We start from the raw sequence: 18,508 nt of genomic DNA on the forward strand, positions 1-18,508 counted from the left end.
GGTCTTGACTTTTGAGTCCTTTCTTCACCTAAATTTAACTTCTCTTAACCTAACTTGACTTTTGGTCTTAACCTAAATTTAGCCTCTCAGCTCTTACATTTTCGCTAGCTTCTCAGGCCTCTTGAACAAAAGTTTGGGACTTTTTTGCTTTTGTTCTTAAATTTCATCCAGGTTTTCAGTGGTTGCAGGGGGAGAGTTGGTGTGATCCTCGTGTCCACCGCTGTCTCAAATGAAGAAGTTCTCAACAAGTCAGTTTTGCAACTTTAAAATAATAACTCTCCTGCCTGCCAGACTGCATTCTTTTGATAGTATCCTTTTGATAGTGTATGTGGAGTGGAAGTTAAATCCGGAAGTGCTACTCAATGAAAAGTAGCATTTTTGTAATACTTGCTTTTTTACATTTCTCATTTTAAAAAATCAGCCTTATGGAAACAGTTTACATGTAGCAAAATGCACAGGTTTTAAATGTAAAGTTCAATGAAATATCAATAAACTGAATATTTCCCTAAACCCCCCAAAATTCCTTCTCCCTTGCCTGAGGCAACCACTGCCCTGATTTGTAGCATTATAGATACGTTGTCCATTTCTAGCAATTTATGTGGAGGAACTCCTATGTCTGCAGGTATGTAAAGTACATTTGGCCTTAGTAGCTTGGCAAAATGTTGTGCAAATGCTCTGTTTCATGTATTTGGAATCAATTCCTATTTATTACTGAATAATAAATAATTCCCTGACTACACCAAAATCTGTTTATCAATTCTCGTCTTGATGTGTATGTTCAGCTTCATAAGACACTGCCAAGTTGCCGTCCAAGTGGCCATACCATTTTTATGTCCTTACCCAACAGTGTATGAGTTTTCCAGTTGCTCCACACCCTCACGATCTCCTGATACTGTTAATCTTTTTAATTTTCATATTCTAGTGGGTGCAAATTGGCATCTTACTATGGTTTATAGTTGTATGTCACCGACTAATAGTATCAAATATCTTTTGATGTACTTACTGTTGGTCCATCTTCTTTTGAAGTTTTTATCCAATTTATTTTTTGAAGTTTTAATTTAAATTCCATTTAACATAGAGTGTAATATTAGTTGCAGGTGTACAACTTAGTGATTTAGCACTTCCATACATCACTCAGTGCTGATCACAAGTGCACTCCTTAATCCCCATCACCTATTTCACCCATCCCTCTACCCTCCTCCCCTCTGGTAACCATCAGTTTGTTCTCTATAGTAAAGAGTTTGTTACTTGGTTTACCTCTTAATTTTTCCCTTGGCGTGTTTGTTTTGTTTCTTAAATTCCACATATGAGTGCAATCATATGGTATTTGTCTTTCTCTGACTTATTTTGCTTAACATGATACTCTCTAACTCCATGAATGTTGTTGCAAATGGCAACAACGAATGACAAGGTGTTCATTCTTTTTTATGGCTGAATAATATTCGTGTGTGTGTGTGTGTCTGAGATATATCACATAAACATTTATTCATATATCATATCTAGCTAGGTAGCTATCTTCTTTATCCATTTATCAGCCCATAGACACGCTGTTTACATAATTTGGCTATTGTAGATTTTTACCCCATTTCTTAAAATTGGGTTGTTTCTCAACTTTTTACTGAGGTATGAATCCTCTGTGTTCTACACCAAATTATTTGTTAGATAGATGTAATGCAAAAATATTTTCCCAGATGTAGTTTGCTGTTTAATTTTTCAAATGATGGCCTTTGGAAGAACAAATGTTTATAATTTTGATGAATTCCAATTGGTTTTTTTTTAATAGTTAATGCTTTTTGTGTCCTAAGGAATCTTTGCTTACTTTCTTGGTCATGAAGCTATTCTCCTGTTTTCTTCCAGGTCCTTTATAGCTCTGACTTTATATTTAGATTGAAAGACTATACTTGTAAATTGTTACTGAAAAAAGTCAATGTTGTTCTCTTTGTTGACCTAGCAGAGGGTGATGATTGTGTTTGTCATAAGATGTTCTAGACTATAAAATGCTTCAAATGGCTGTCCAGAATATTTATAAAATAAAGTTAGGGTGGATTTTTACTTCAAGATATGTGATTATTTGTTATAACTCATTATAGAGATCATATTAGATTTCAGTCTGTATAATGGGGAATACCATACTTTAACATTTCATAAAACAAAACAAAACAAAAACAAGTTCTGAAGAAAACATATCACCCCAGGACTTCCCTTTTCTGATCTCTCTTCCTCCATGCCCCTGTTTTTCCTTCCTTCCTTTTCTTCATTTCTTCCTCTCTCTCCTTCTTTCTTGCTTCATTACTTGTTCTTTTTTCTTAAGAAAAAAAAAATTATGTGCCTTTTTAACCTTACAGTATTGTGCAGTTTCCTAACCAAGGTTTTTAGATGTTAAAATATTTCCTGTGTGGTGATTAGTTCTTGAGATCAGTTAATAGGATGCTCTTTTGTAATGGCATGTTTGCATTACTAATCTTGTGTACCCCAGTGATATTGTAACTGATACTTGTTGCTTCATTATACTACAAGAAGGTACTTGGGAAAGATGAGGAACTACGTGTAGTGAGTGTCATAGACAGCTATAACTCATGGCTAGTTTACATGTGGAAAAAATAGCTCTTAGTCATGTTATCTTAGATGCTCAAGTGGGAATTGGACATTTTGCATTGTACAATGATATTCCCTCATGTACTAAGGACACAACTGCTGTGAAATGACAAATTAAAGCAAGCCAAACTTTATGGTGAGAGGAAAGGGCACGCTGTGTTCTAGTTGAAAGGGCACTATCATTCTGATGGGTGAGCTTTCCGATAGAAGTTAGCAGTAATGAAGATTTTAAAATCCTCTTGTTTAGTAACATTTCTTAAATCTGTTTCATAACCTCTTGACGTTACAACTTGTGAGAGCGGTGCTGATTTAATGGCCTGAATTAAATACGCCTTAGTTCTCTTGGCTACTGCCTCAAATGGATCTTACAGGAAATGCACTCTTGCTTGGGCTAAAGAGGTTGTTCTTTTTCTTTGCCCTAGGATAAGAAATGGGTTCTCAATCACGAAGATGTCACATTGGGAGAATTACTGGGCAAGGTACGTAGTCAGCTGAACTAAATAACCAAAGTCTTTACAGTGACTGTGCACTCTACGTGTTTCTTCGTTTTCTCCAGAGCTTTTCTCATGTTCCAGCACACACCAAGGCACATTCCCACATGAACCCAGGAGAACACAAGACCACATCTGCTACAAATACTGCAGTGTTCAGTGAAGCAGATAGGTAAAAATCTGTGAAAAGTTTAAGGGTGATTCTTGAGTTTTTAAAATAGTATATGTCTGTTTTCCCTGGAAAGACTTAAACCGTAATGAATTTATTACACTGTGGTAAAACCAAAACTAGCGATCGGAAATGGGAAAGAGACTGGGGGTGTGATAGAAATTTAAACACATAATAGTCTTATTCCGTTTGTTTCTGGTTATACGGGATAGCTCAGAAAAAGTGGCATACTTCTCTCTGAGATTTCAGGATTGCGTATAGAATCATAGTATGTAACAGCACTGGATGCATTATTTCGGTCTAACAACTATGTGAATAACACAGGTTTCAGTATAAAGATTCATTTTATAGGTAGATCTGGTAGTGGTCAGAGAAGGCAGCTTATATATGATGAAAAGTCCCTTTTCTTCCAGTCTAGTTTGAAGTTTATCCCAACTCAGGCCATATGAATGTATATGATGTTTAATAATAATGGTAGACATTTGATCATTACTCAAATGGACTATTTGTAAATTTATCAATTGCTGATTTATGATTGAGTCCCAGTGGGTAAGTATTAACGTCTCTGTCAATGACGTCATTGATGTTTCTGTTTGAAATTTTGGAGTATAGGTTTATGGTGCAATATGAAAAATAGTATAAAATTCAGATATTGAGAGAAAACTATCATTCATATATTTTGAGTGATCAGCGTCAACTTGATGGATTGACAATTTTTCCTTACCTTTTTAATTTTTTTTTTTGCTCTGATGTATGTTGAGAAAGTAAATCCCTGTTGAAATAATCCACTTTGTAGGATCCTCATTATTCTAAAATATCCTTCCAAATGGAAGCATGAAATTGCTATTGGAAAGCAGTTTGTATTGACTGCTCATACTTAGTAAGTAAATTCTAAAGATTCTCAAGCTAAAGGCAGTAGCTTATGTATTTATTTCATTTGTGCTCATCATCCTTAGGGAAGTATTCCTTTGTTCTATTACTTTAGGTCAGTAACTCAGTAGGAGTAATTGGGCCAAAAATTATTACAAAGAAACTAAATTTCCATGAAAATACTACTAAAAAAATTATAAAATAAGCCACTTACTGAAATAGAATGTGTTGAGAAAGACTGCTTTTTCAGTACCAAGAAAAAATATTTTCAGTTAAAGAGAAATATTTCAGTAATTTTTTATGTTTAGTTTAATATGTAAGATACAGTACGTTAGGAGGGATTTTAATCTTTAGATCCTTACTAGAGCTATTTCAAAGAATAATATTTTCTCAATGACAAGGCCGTAGCACGAGGGCATTTTAAATAAATTTAATCATGTTTAATAAGACTTCAACTTTAGAGACACTGTATAGCTTTTTTCAGCTAGTATTTTTGAGTATAAACTGATTTGTGATTTAATCTTTTCACTACCCATTCTTAATAAATATTGACAGTATACTCCTTGAGAGTGCATGAGGAAAAAAGAATTAGTCATAGTTTCTATACTGACAGACTTTGAATTGAGTAGTAATAGAAGACTGAGATAGGAACATTTTTATTCAGCAATGTACAGTTAGACTGTACTTGATATGTAGTTGGTATTCAAGAAATACTTCATTCACTCCTGAAATATTTATGGACTGTCTCCTTTGTACCAGGCTCTCTTCTGACACTTGGAATACATCAGCCAACAAAGGAGACAAATACCTTTGCCCTTATGGAGCTTATATTCTATCTAGCAGGGGAAGATGGATAAATAACAAACAATAAATAGCTAAATTTTATAATATTAGAGGATGCTAAGTCCTGTGAAAAATATAAGGAGATTGGGAATGCTGTTGGCCAGGGTAGCAATTTTAATAGGGAGATCTGGGTATGCTTTATTAAAATTTTTTACTTTTGTATAAAAACTTGGAGGGATTTTAGCCATGAGGACATTTGAGAAAAAGGGTTCTAGGATAAGGGAGTAACCAATGTTAATTTTCTTTGAAGAGCAAGACAGACAATTTGGCTGTAACTGAGTTCAGTAAGCAGAGAAGAATGTGATAGGACAGGAAGTGGGTGAGGCGGTGAGGGTATAAATCATGTAGAAACTTACAGGCCATTATAATTGCTTTGGCTCTGATTACGTATGAAAAGATGAGCTGGCGCATGACTTTGAGTGGAGGGGTGGCATGATCTTACTTACTAGAAAGATCACTGTGGCTATTGTGTTGTGTATAGGCCAACAAGGTGGAAGGTTAGGAGGCAGTTGCCCTTACCTAGCTACTAGATGATGGTTCCTAGATCAGGTTGTAGCAGGGGAGGTGGTGGAAACTTGTGAGTTCTGGTTATGTTTTTAGAGTTGAACCAACTGAGTATCCTGATGGAGTCCATGTGGAGCACAAGAGAAGGGGAAGTCGGTGTAGGTGCAGCAAGTTTTGGGGGAATAGAATTAGGAGCTAGGTTTTGGGTGTATTAAGTTTTGTCTGTTTGACTGTCAAATGGAGAGATTTGGGAAGACACCTGGCTCTCAAGTCTGGAGTTGAAAAAAGAGGTCTGGATCAAAAGTACAAATTTGTAGTTGTAGCATGTATATTTGGTAGTTGTATATAGATGTTATTTAAGATTTTTAATTGGAATATATTTGACATATAACATGTACATTTAAGGTACATAATTACATTAAATTGATACAATTTTATATAGTAACATAATTGCCATTGTAGTGGTAGTTAGCATCTCTCACACATTATGTAATTCTTTTTTTTGTGGTTGAAAAATTGTGGCCTCTTAGCAAGTTTGATTATAATATAATGTTATTTCTATTCACTCTCTTGTGCATTAGATTTCTAGTGCTTACTTCTCAAAAGTTTAGTTTATACCCTTAGACAATATCAGTCCTATCTGCCCCCCTTCTCCATCCTCTATAACCTCCATTTTACACTCTGTTTTTATGAATTTGGCTTTTTAGGATTTCATAAATGTGATAGTATATATAGTATTTGTCTTTCTCTGACTTATCATAATGTGTTCAGGTTTTACCTGTGTTACTGCAAATGGCAGGATGTCCTGTTTTTTCATGGTTGAATAACATTACCTTGGATATATATACCACATATAGATGGCATTTTTTAAATTTATTTATTCATTTGAGACAGAGAGAGAGAGAGAATGATCAGGGGAGAGATGCAGAGGGAGAAGCAGACTCCTCACTGAGCCTGGAGCCCGATAAGAGGCTCTATCCCAGGACCCTCAGATCATGACCTGAGCTAAAGGCAGATGCTTAACCATCTAAGCCACTGAGGCGCCCCTGTAGATGGCATTTAAAGCCATAAGACCAGATGAGTTCAGTATTGGAGTGGGTCTCTATCAAAGGAGAGAATAGATACTGAACCCTAGTTACCATAATTATAGGCTTCAGACAAGAGAAGCAATCATCAAAAGAGGCTGAGAAAGAGAAATCAATTACACAGGTAAAAAACCAGAAGATAAGATGTCTTGGAAGCCAAGAGACAAGAGTATATCAAGGAAAGAAGAGTAATCATTGGTGTTAGATGATAGGTTAAATGAGATGATGACTGGGAATTTGCCATTGAATTTGGTAATGAGATGGCCACTGGTGACTTGGCTGAGCAGTTTCCTGGGAGTGCTTCAGCAGAAAGCCAGATTGGAATAGATGAAGAGAGACTGGGAGGAGAGGAATTAGAGATACCAAGGATGGAGCTCTTTGAAGCGTTTGTTGCAAAAGGAAGCAGAGGTACGTGGTGGTAGTTTCAAGAGAGTGAGCTGTGTTGCCGTTTACCCGGAGAGACACACAGCATGGTGGTTTGCAGTTGGGAATAATATGGTNGAAGCAGAGGTACGTGGTGGTAGTTTCAAGAGAGTGAGCTGTGTTGCCGTTTACCCGGAGAGACACACAGCATGGTGGTTCGCAGTTGGGAATAATATAGAAAAACAGACTATTCTAGAGGGAGAGATGAGAATTGCTGGAGCAACATTAAGGGCCCTCTAGAGGGTTGTGCCCATGAATTTAAAGTGAAACCAGTCAATGAGGTTGTGGAGTTTCTCTAGCCACGTTTAGCTGCATAGGTGCAGAGTAGGCAGACTGTTGAGTTTAATCAGGATTGTAGATTTGACAAGGGAGTTTTATAGATGAGGACGAGCAGTGAAGTTGAGAATGCATGGTAAGCAGTTGTAATTGCTGACTATAGAATTTAAACTGGATAAGCAAGGAAGAAAAGACATTAAGGGGGTGTTGGACAGCAAAAAGTGGTAAGATCTAAAGAGTTGGAAGTTCTCGTATGGTCAGAGGATTTTTGGAGTCTGGATACTAGAAGAAGTAAGCTACAAATGTAGAAGCCAGCCAGAAGATGGGATGAATGAAATAGGTAGTACAGGGGAGTTACATTATTGACAGTGGCAAAGTTGTTTTGTTTTGTTTTTATTTAGAGAGGGGGGAAGGGGCAGAGGGGGAGAGAGAGAGAATCCTAAGCAGGCTTCATGTCCAGCACAGAGACCGACATGGGGATTCATCTCAAAAGATCAAGATCATGACCTGAGCTGAAATCAAGAGTCAGACACTTAACTGAGCCACCCAGGTGCCCCGGCAGTGGCGAAGTTTAAGGTATGATCCTAGAAAATAGGTTGGAGTACAAGATTACTGGAAGAATGATGTTCAAGGAACAGAAGGTTTGAAGTGTTGGGAGGTACTTTAAGTGTCTACTGAAATTGACAGGATTTAAGACAGGAGTAACACTGGGTACTGTGTTCCAGGAGTTCAAATTGTTAATAAACAAAGGAAAATATTTTCAAATTCAGTAGCTGGTAGCTACAATAAGGGGCAGTGGATATATAATCGAATGATAAAGTTTCAGAGCTTATTTCGGGGGAGTGTAGGAGGGAAAATGGTTTGAAAGCAGTGACAGGGAGCTAGTTGAATACTCTATATCATCTCCAGGGCAGTGGGAGAAGGGAGCATGTTGGAGGAAATCATCACTTAAGTTCAGAAGGCAAAAGAAACTCAGCTACCATTTGAATGCTCAGATGAGAGACAAGTTTGTTAGAACAAAAAGGCGAAGAGAATCACCAAAGAATACATTGAAGATAAAAATGTTGATGGTGGTGGACCATGAATTTCAGAATGAATGAATTCCAAAATAGAACTACCCTACAATCCAGCAATTGTATTACTAGGTACTTACCCGAAGAATACAAAAATACTAATTCAACAAGGTATATGCACCCCAATGTTTACAGCAGCATTATTTACAATAGCCAAGCTATGGAAGCAGCCCAAGTGTCCATTGATTGATGAATGAATGAAGATGTGGTATATATATATATATACACATATACAGTGGAATATGATTCAGCCATAAAAAAGAATGAAATCTTGCCATTTGCAACAACATGGTTGGATCCCGAGGGTATAATGCTAAGCAAGTCAGAGAAAGATAAATACCATATGATTTCACTCGTGTGGAATTTAAGAAACCAAATGAACAAAGGAAAAAGAAAAGGCAAACCAAAAAAAACAGATTCTTAACTGTCAAGAACAAATAGATGGTTACCAGAAGGGAGGTGAGTAGGGGAGAGGTGATACAGGCGAAGGTGATTAAGAGTACACTTACCACGGTGAGCACTAAGTAATGTATGGAATTGCGGAATCACGACATTGTACACCTGAAACATAATGCTGTTAACTACACTGGAATTTAAAAAATTAAAAAAAAATCTCTGCTGACAGAAATTAGATGTAACTAAATGTACAAATATAAAAAATATATATTGAAATAAATATTTTAATAATCTTAAATTTGTTAATACCATAAAACTTACACACCTTGAACTATTGGTTAAGAGTTAAGTTGCCTGGGGCACCTGGGTGGCTCAGTTGGTTCAGCATCTGATTCTTGATTTCGGCTCAGGTCATGATCTCGGGGCTGCACACTCAGCAGGGAATCTGCTTGAGATTCTCTCCTTCTGCCCCTCCCCCTGCTCGAATGCATTCTCTCTCTCTCTCTAAAAAAAATAGATCTTTAAAAAAAAGTTACGCTGCTCCTAGAATTCAAGCCCAGTAAGTAGCAGAGTCCTAGTTCAGTTACTTCTTGCTCAACAATAGCATTGAAGCTTATTAAAAGGCTTGCATATTAGGATTATAGTTATGTAAGCAATATATATACATACATAAAAACTTAAATACTGAAAAATAGTTGCTGTATTAGCTTTATAGATCTTTGTAATATTTGGTTTTAAATGAATAATAAAAAACGAATGACTCCAAAGTTGAAATAAGGCATGTTAAGTCAAAATAGGTTAGAGCCATAGCATGAGGTTAGGCATTTATATATTTGATAGAAACTCAGCATGGCTGACACTCGCATTTGGGTAAGCACCCCCTCTTCCTCGGTACCTTTCCGAGATGGACAGTCGACAGCTGGCTGGTGACCGTCCTTGGTCTGCCCGGTTCTGTTGCCTCTCTCTTCTTCCCTGACACTCTTCACTGACATTCAGCTTTGGGGATCCATACCAACAGTGACCTCATGGAGTCTTTGCTTTATCTTGAAACATTAATTGATTAACTTCTTAATCTAATAAAATTTAGAGCTTGGGGGTAAAGAGTACTAGGAAATGTGAAACTTAAATACTTCTGATGGCTTCAGTTTGCGTTTCTCCTTTTATCCAAGTCTCTTCGAATTTTTTCCTTTTTTTCTTTTTTGGTTCTCCTCAAGATTCAATCCCCCAAATGGTAGGTGGGTTGGGTACTGTTTTTAAAGTTGGAGGATTGGAAAGAGCAACATTTCCATTCTTTATTTCCACCTAAGACTCTGAATAAAGCTAACACAATACATTGAACTCAAAATTCATTATTATGTGCTTTCCTTGTATTTTGCAAAGATTGATGTGGCTGTCATATCTAAACAATAAATGTGTTTGTATTTTCAGGGAAATTTTGGTGAAGTATATAAGGGCATATTAAAGGATAAAACTGCTGTTGCTGTTAAAACATGTAAAGAAGATCTTCCTCAGGAACTGAAAATAAAATTTTTACAAGAAGCCAAGTAAGTTTGCAGAAGTTGTATTAAATGTGTATTTATAAGTTAACACTATAACATTAAGTGTGAAGTTTGGGATTGTTTTAGACTATGATTTACTGAAGTAAGGTAAGCACTTCTAGAACCCTCACAAGTCAGCACTTAGTAGAGACAAAAAGTTTGGTTTTGAGATAGACTATACAGTAGTTATACAATCACAGTCAGAGGAACCAGATGCTAAAAACCAGTGAATATTCTTCAGCATTAGTATATTGCAATATTTTTTGTTTTTATCACACATACATATACATAGGCGTGTATATATGCAATGTTGTGATTGTCTTTGGAATAAAAAATTGCTGTATTCTATATACAAATACATAATTTATGTGTATATATTTAGATATGTATAATTATATCTATCTAACCTTCCTTAGGTGTTTTCAGTTAGTAGTCTTTCCTGAGCTTTCTTTTCTGAGAACCTCAGATTTCTTCTTCAACTCCTTGTTGGGCATTTGTTCCAAAATATGCATTGTTTCTTTTCTAATCTTCTAGAATGATTGGCTAAAATTTAATGTTCTAACTTGCATCCCTGTATTGCATGTGGTCAACACTATTCTATTAGTGGTAAAATCCAGTATATACAACACAGTACAAAACAAATGGAAAGATATTTTGGACAGAGCAAGGATAAACTCTCATTCTGAGACGCGTGGATACCTGGATGGGAAAGAAGGAAAATACACAGAGATTTGTGTTGTAAAGGGAGAAAGAGAAAGGGGTGTGTGTGTGTGTGTGTGTGTGTCCACGTGCGCACGCACACGTGTATGCATGTGTAAGTATGTAGGTGTGTCTGTATCATGACATAGTGTATAAAATTGAAGTTCCTATAAAGTGCTGTCACAGAACCAAGACGATGGCAATGACAGAACTAAGTGCCATAGGATGGAGCATTTTGATTCATTATCTAAAATGAATATTGATAGCAATGGGTTAATCTAGATGGATGAATTTATTATTATCATAGAATAAAGTTGTAAACTTTTTAAAGGTACATTATTGGAAGGTCAAAAATATGCTATGATAAAGGCATGCTGTCACAATAGAAATTCATAGGCTCATTTTGTAGTTATTCATAGGTATTCTTAAGGTACAAGTTTGTATCTTACATTATTTTGAAAAAACAGTTAATTTTCTTGCTCTCTATTTGTGATTGTTTTATTACAAAATAAAGTATTAAATTTCCTAAAATGGAAAAGTCCACTTTCTAAAGTGAAATTATGAAGTTTTTGGTTAAAAAATGAGAGTTGTATCCATGGGAACTCCCAAGTGTCATTAAATAGACGATAGAGCTATATATTTAGATACTTAATATTGAGTTCAGGCTGGCTATTTGTGGACTTTCTTTACTAAGCAGTTTCCAACTTAAGAAATGACATTTTGGATTAAAGTCAAACATTCTAAGACTTCCTTTTTAATTCCTCATAGAAGCTGCAAGCACCAAGTTAGTGACGATATTTTCCTTATCTCTAGAATTTTTCCCACTCTATCTTTTCCCTTGTAAATCATTATATATTTTCAATCTAAAGCATTTTTCTTAGAGTTATCTCTACTTTATTTGGATTTGTACAAAAATTTAGGAACTGTTTTATCTTTCTCCCAATAGTTATTTTTTATCATTCTCTTAGGAAAGAAAACTGCGTTTTTCAAATATGAGTGAATTTGTAACTATGTCAATAGGATAATCTGGAATAAAATGTGGTAACAGAAATATTCAGGGTAAATAGGCCTATGAGGGAATCCGATTTATTTTTAACTTATGCTTGGAGTGCCATGGATGAGGCTGTGCTACTCTTGTAGCCCTCTGATGAAATTTTGCCTTTATCCTAGCAAAGTCCCCTCTGTTTCGGCTTACATCTATATTGAAACCATTACTTATTTTCAATCTTTAGCCAGTTTTCTCAAAACTCCTCTGCTGGGAGCCTGCTTCTTCCTCTCCCACTCCCCCTGCTTGTGTTCCCTCTCTCACTGGCTGTCTCTCTCTCTGTCAAATAAATAAATAAATAATCTTTTTAAAAAAAAAGTGAACTATGTCGAGTAAAGTATATTCTACTTGGGCACACCATTCATGATAATTTAATTTTTAGTATTTAAATGATAACTATTTTTACACTTTTCTCTCATCCAGAATTCTCAAGCAATACGATCATCCCAATATCGTCAAACTTATAGGTGTTTGCACACAAAGACAGCCTATCTACATCATTATGGAACTGGTTCCAGGTAATGATTTTAGAGGTTTCCTTGATGACATTTTAATGTCATGTTTTATTATTTTTATATGTTCGGTCTCCTTGATTTCTCCTTGTAAAGTTCTCAACAATTCTGTTTAACATTTTCCTGAAGACAAAGAGCTGTACATATGCTCGGTATTTTTATAGTCTGTATTACTTTGCTGTTGTCTAGAAAATGTCAGCCAACCTTTTTTTTTTTTTTTTTGAGAGGAGATATATTATTACGGTGGGATTACACATGGAATTCAGTTATGCATGTTTTTGTTACAAAAGTTGTTTATAAAAGTAGTCTACTTGGTTTGACTTTATAATAATGGTGGTACTATCTTGTATTTTGTTCATTGCATATTATTTTCCAAGTATAATACCACACATCCTCTTGTTTGGGTGTGTATAAAATTCCATAGCGTTTAGAATCCCTTATGAACTATGAATGTCTTTCATAAGTGAACAAAGAAAAAGTTAATCTCTTGAGGAATTTGTCCTGTATTTCTTTCTGGTCACTTTCAGTGCCTTCAAGTCTTGTGGTTAACCACTTTTGCCAACAAGCCAGGATAACCTTGAACTGAGTATATATTTAAGTTACTTTCACTATATATCCTCCTATTGTAGAAAATACAATTAGAGGTAAAATTTGATTTTGGTAAAAATGTGTAAATACAGTATTTAATAATTGACAAGGATTTGCTTGAACAAGTATTTGGTTATTTTATTTTATTTTGTAATTTAATTTATTTTATTTTTTAATAATATTTTTTATTTTATTATGTTAGTCACCATGCAGTACATCCCTAGTTTTTGATGTAAAGTTTCATGATTCGTTACTTGCGTATAACACCCAGTGCTCCATGCAATACGTGCCCTCCTTGTACCCATCACCAGCCTAACTCCAATGTACAGTAAATAAACCTGATATTATAGATTGCCCATTAAATATGGCTCACCTAATTCTTCTATTAAGGGTAGTTGTTCCCATTTTTATCACATTGCTTTGCTTGCGGTTGCAGTAGAGTTGCTAGTATTACCGTACACCTGCGGGATTAAGGATCATCCCCTTCGTCATCCTCAGGATAGCACTCTTAGGTACATTATATGTTCGTGTGGCTTATACCATTTATGATCCGTATTTAAAGTAGCTTTCAATACATTGATGAAAGGTGATAGATTATGGTCTAAAATTTTAAAAATAATTGAATAGCTTATAGTTTTAACTAAATGATACTATATACACATAAATACTCAGATAAGTGCAAATGAAGTCCCCAGTTAATAAGGGACATCACTAAGAAACTTAGATTTGAAAGGTGGGGCAGAGTTGGTAAGGAAAGGTGATTTTGGTCTTAGCATGGATGACAAATGCCAGATAGTAGGTACAAGTTGAACAAAAGAAGATAGCTTTGCAGGAGAGGCAGGTCAGTGTTTACTGACACTAATAACCTGGATTGATCATTTTTAAATGAATGAGAATAATAAACTGCATTAGAAAATTGAAAATGTAATGAAAGAAAATTAAAAATGAAAATTTCCCACTCAGTAATCTAACCCCTTCCCAAAGCTAATTGCTAATTGTGTTTGTGTGCGCGCGCGCACGTGTGCGTGAGTGTGTGTTTCAAGGAAATATTTAATGCAGATACCTGATTTTTATGCACATCCTTTAAATTTAATTATAAAGACATTCTCTAATACTTTTCAGATCTTTTTTCTTATTAATGTAACTTAGAGTTTCATTGTTTGATATTCATCCATATAGTTCTATCTTTTCTTTGTAATAGTTTCAGAGTATTCCATTTTATGGATTTATGTAGTTTAATCAGTCTCTACTTATGGATACTTTGGTTTCTGTTTACATGTATATGTTTTTGGTTTTGTTTTGTGTTTTTTTACAAACAATGCTGAATGAATATCTTTGGAGTAATAATCATTTCGAACTATATAGGGTAAATTTTTAGCAATGGGAATGTTGGGGGCAAGTTAATGTGCATTTTGACTTATAGTAAATATATGAGCTTTCTTACGCTGTATAACAAATGATCACAACCTAGCAGCTTTAATCGACATCCATTTATTACCTCATACTTCTACAGATTATAAGCATCGGCAATCCTGTTTGGGTTATCTGCTCGGGATATCACGAAGCCAAAAATTAGGATTTCAGACTGAGCTCTTCTCTGGAGTCACTGGGGAGGAATTCGCTATCAACCTCCTGTAGGTTGGTGTCAGAATTCTGTTCCTTGCAGCTGAGAAACAGTCTAAGGTTCTCTTTGCTTGCTGTCATTTGAAGGCATCTCTCATCTCCTCAAGGTTTCCTATATTCCTTTTCCTGTGGTCTCTTCATCTTCAGACCCAGCATGTCACATCTTTCAAGTGTTCTGATTTTAACTTCCTCTTCTATTACCAGCTAGAGAATATTCTCCTTTTCTGAAAGATCTCATGTGATTAGATTAGGCTCCCGTGGTCACTCTCCCATCTTTAGGTCACCTGTGCCATATGACAACATAATTAGGGAAGTGATCTCTAATCATGTTCACATGTTCCAGGGCTTAAGGTAGGCCATTGTTGGGAGGCCATATTCAAATTCTGCCTTAGCACAGTAGATTTTGCTAAATTTTTTCAGAGGTTAGTTGCAGCATGGAATCTGAAACCACTTTGACAAACTTTTCATACTCTATTGCACTAACTCCATTGGTTGAACTTGCAATATTTTTTTAAGATTTATTTATTTTTCTTGAGAGAGAGTGCATGCACAAGCAGGGGAAGAGGGAGAAGCAGGGAGCTCGATGTGGGGCTGGAACCCAGGACCCTGGAATCATGACCTGAGTCGAAGGCAGACGCTTAACTGACTGAGCCCCCAGGTGCCCCATGAACTTGCAATTTGAATGTATCTTTTACCTATGCATGATTTTGTAGCATCTTGCTTCATCATTTGGAATATATCAGGTGACCAGGTTGTGCAGGTCCTGAAATAGTGACGTAAATCATTACACAACATCAAAAGATGACATTTATTAATGTTATCAGTAGTTTTATTAGGCAAGTAATGAGAAGCTATCAAGTTCATGGTGACAAATACATGTTTTCCAAAGTTTTAATTTTCACTTGAAAGCTTAGATTTTATCACTGGCCACAAAAACTTTCAGGGTTTTTTTTTCTTGAAATTTTTCAGCAATAAAAAGGAATCAACTACTGATATACGTTACAAAATGGTTGAATCTCAAGATTATGCTAAATAAAAGAAACCAGACGAGAAAAAAAAAGTGAACTGAAGGCACATCAGTGGTTGCTTGCTTCATTTATTTGAGAAAATGTCTGTCAAATATCTAATTTTAATATCTATTTTTAATTTTTTTTTGAGAGAGTGTTTGTGCATGCACAAGGGGGGAGGGGGCAGAGGAAAAGGGAGAGAGAGAGAATCTTAAATCTTAAGCAGGCTCCAGGCTCAATGTGGAGCCCAGGGCTCAATCTCACAACCCTGAGATCATGATCTGAGCTGAAATCAAGAGTCAGATATTTAACTGAGTGAGCCACCCAGGAGCCCCTCAAATACCTAATTTTTAATCAGTGTAATTTGCCATTCATTCTTTTTGAAAAACACTTTGATATAATAATATTTTATATAGGAAACTTTACTGTCTCTGTATTGATTTAGGTATACCCTTCTCTACCCCCTGTCCCAATCAACCACTGATGTGCCTTCTGTTCACTATATGTGAGTTGGCATTTCTAGAATTTTATGTAAATAGAATCAGACACTCTATATTTTTTTTCTGGTCTGGTCTCTTTGATTTAGCATAATTTTGTGAGTCATCCATTTTGTAATGGGTATCAATAGGTCATTCCTTTTTACTGCCAAGTAGAGTTACCTCATAGGAATATACCACTGTTTATCTGTTCAGTTATTAATAGACCTTTGAGTTGTTTCTTGTGGACAACTACAAATGAAGCTGCTGAGAATAGCCATGTACATTCTATATGACTCCAAATAGATGGCATTCTAGAAAAGGGTGTGGAGACAGTTAAAAGGTCATGGGTTGCCCAGGGTTATGGAGGAGGTAGGCCTGAATAAGCAGAACACAGGGGAGTTTTAAAATACTGAAACTACTGCATTTAATAGTGAATACTTGCCATTTTATTTTTGTCCAAATTCATAGAATGTACAAACTAAGAGTGAATCATAGTGTAAACTATGGACTTCAGAGGGCTCTGATGTCAATATAGGTTCATCAGTTGGAAAAGATGTGGTTGTCTTTGAAAAAGTGTAAGGATCTCTGTCTCTTATTTCTCCATTCACTTAGCTCCTTCCTCTCTCCTGTCCAACGTTCTGGAACACACATGCATGGTCAGTAAAAGGCTGGAGAGGGTAGTGGATGAGTTCTTGAGCCTTGGTGAGTGTTAGAGTGTGAAAAAAACAAATTCCTCATACGTTACTGCTAGAATATAAAATAATAGCCACTTTGGCTATTTCTCAAGAAGTTTTTCAATAAGTTATACATAAATTTTACATATAAACTCTTTCGATCCTAGGTGTTTACCCAAGAGAATTAAAAATATTTATCAATACAACTGTATGCAGGTGTTCATAGCAGCAATATTTATAATAGCCAAAAAGTAGAAATGACCTAAGTGTCCATTAACTGATAAATGAATATACAATGTAATATATCCCAACAGAAGATACTATTAGGCATTAAGAGAAATGAGGTAATACATACTGCAGTATACATGAGCCTCTAAAACTTTATGCTAATTAGAACAAGCCCAATGCGGAAGACTACATGTTGTAATGATTCCATTTCTATGAAATGCCCAGAGAAGACATCTATAGGTAAAGGGGATTTGTGGTTTTTTAGGGCTGGGGGTTCTGATGGGATTGACTATACACTTGATCCTTGAACAGTGTGGGTTTGAACTGTGTGGGTCCATTTATTATGCAGATTTTTACAGTATGGTAAACATTTTTTCTTATGATCTTAAGTTTTTTCTCTAGCTTTACTGTAAAACTACAGTGTATGATATAACATGTAAGATATGTTAATCAACTGTATTTTATTAGTAAGGCTTCTGCTCAACAGTAGACTATCAGTAGTTCTTGGGAAATCTGTAGTGGATTTTCGAGTAGGATGGGGTCTATGTTCCTAAGCCCTGTTGTTTCAAGGCCAACTTTTGACAGGAATGAGAATGAAAATGTCTCAGCTGGTTTGTGGACTTGTAAAATTATCAAAACTCATTGAGTTGTGCATTAAGATGGATAAATTTTATGTATATAAACTGAACTTCAATATGGCTTTTTAAAAAATAAAAAAGCCCAAGAGCCCAACCTCCTCAACTCTTCTGTGCCTTAGTTTTCTTGCCTGTGGAGTAAAATTAATAGGGTTGTTGTAAAGTGTAAAGTACTGTGATTTTAGGTACATACATATATACACGTTTTATATCTCTATATATTGTAGAGTACTTCACATATGACCACTTTGTTTTCTCATCATCCTAAATTTTATTATTTTCCTGTTGGCTGAGAGAAAAAAATTATTAGCATGCCTGCTGTAATCTAGCCAAAACTGTAACCCAGACTCTGAACGTGCCCTGCTCCTGCCCCAACTCTTCTTCTAACCCTAGATGTTCTAGCCGGGATGGCTGAGAACAAATTGGGAAGTATAACATTTGTTTGCAGTTCTTCCCTTTCCACCATCGTGTGTGACTGTCCTGTCGATATGTTTTATATTTAGCCTTAAAAAATCTTTCCTTATTATGTAAAACTCAAGTGGCTAGATTAAATGGCCTCTGAATTTTAGCACTAACCTATATTATTTTAGTTGTTAGGAAAATGTTTCTTATGTTTGAAATCTCAATTCTCAGACTACTCCAAAATAGTGTCTTTCTGTTTCTTCCTCTCTTTATAAAGGCTTGATGAGGATATAACCAGCTAGCTTTCATTCATGTAAAAATAGCATAATAGACAATTTTTTACACTTACATGA

General features: G+C 35.6%; 1 protein-coding gene across 5 annotated transcripts in view; it reads left to right on the forward strand.

Moving 5' to 3' along the window:
* FER (FER tyrosine kinase) overlaps window positions 1-18,508 on the forward strand; it is a 418,243-nt gene that overhangs the window by 261,438 nt on the left and 138,297 nt on the right. For all 5 annotated transcript variants that reach the window (XM_034656598.1, XM_034656599.1, XM_034656597.1 and 2 more), the window contains 3 exons: window positions 3,018-3,074; window positions 10,154-10,269; window positions 12,431-12,525. In XM_034656598.1, the coding sequence (XP_034512489.1) occupies window positions 3,018-3,074; window positions 10,154-10,269; window positions 12,431-12,525 (268 nt within the window). The remainder of the gene's footprint in view (window positions 1-3,017; window positions 3,075-10,153; window positions 10,270-12,430; window positions 12,526-18,508) is intronic.

Source organism: Ailuropoda melanoleuca, chromosome 3, assembly GCF_002007445.2.
Source record: "Ailuropoda melanoleuca isolate Jingjing chromosome 3, ASM200744v2, whole genome shotgun sequence".
Classification (NCBI taxonomy): Eukaryota; Metazoa; Chordata; class Mammalia; order Carnivora; family Ursidae; genus Ailuropoda; species Ailuropoda melanoleuca.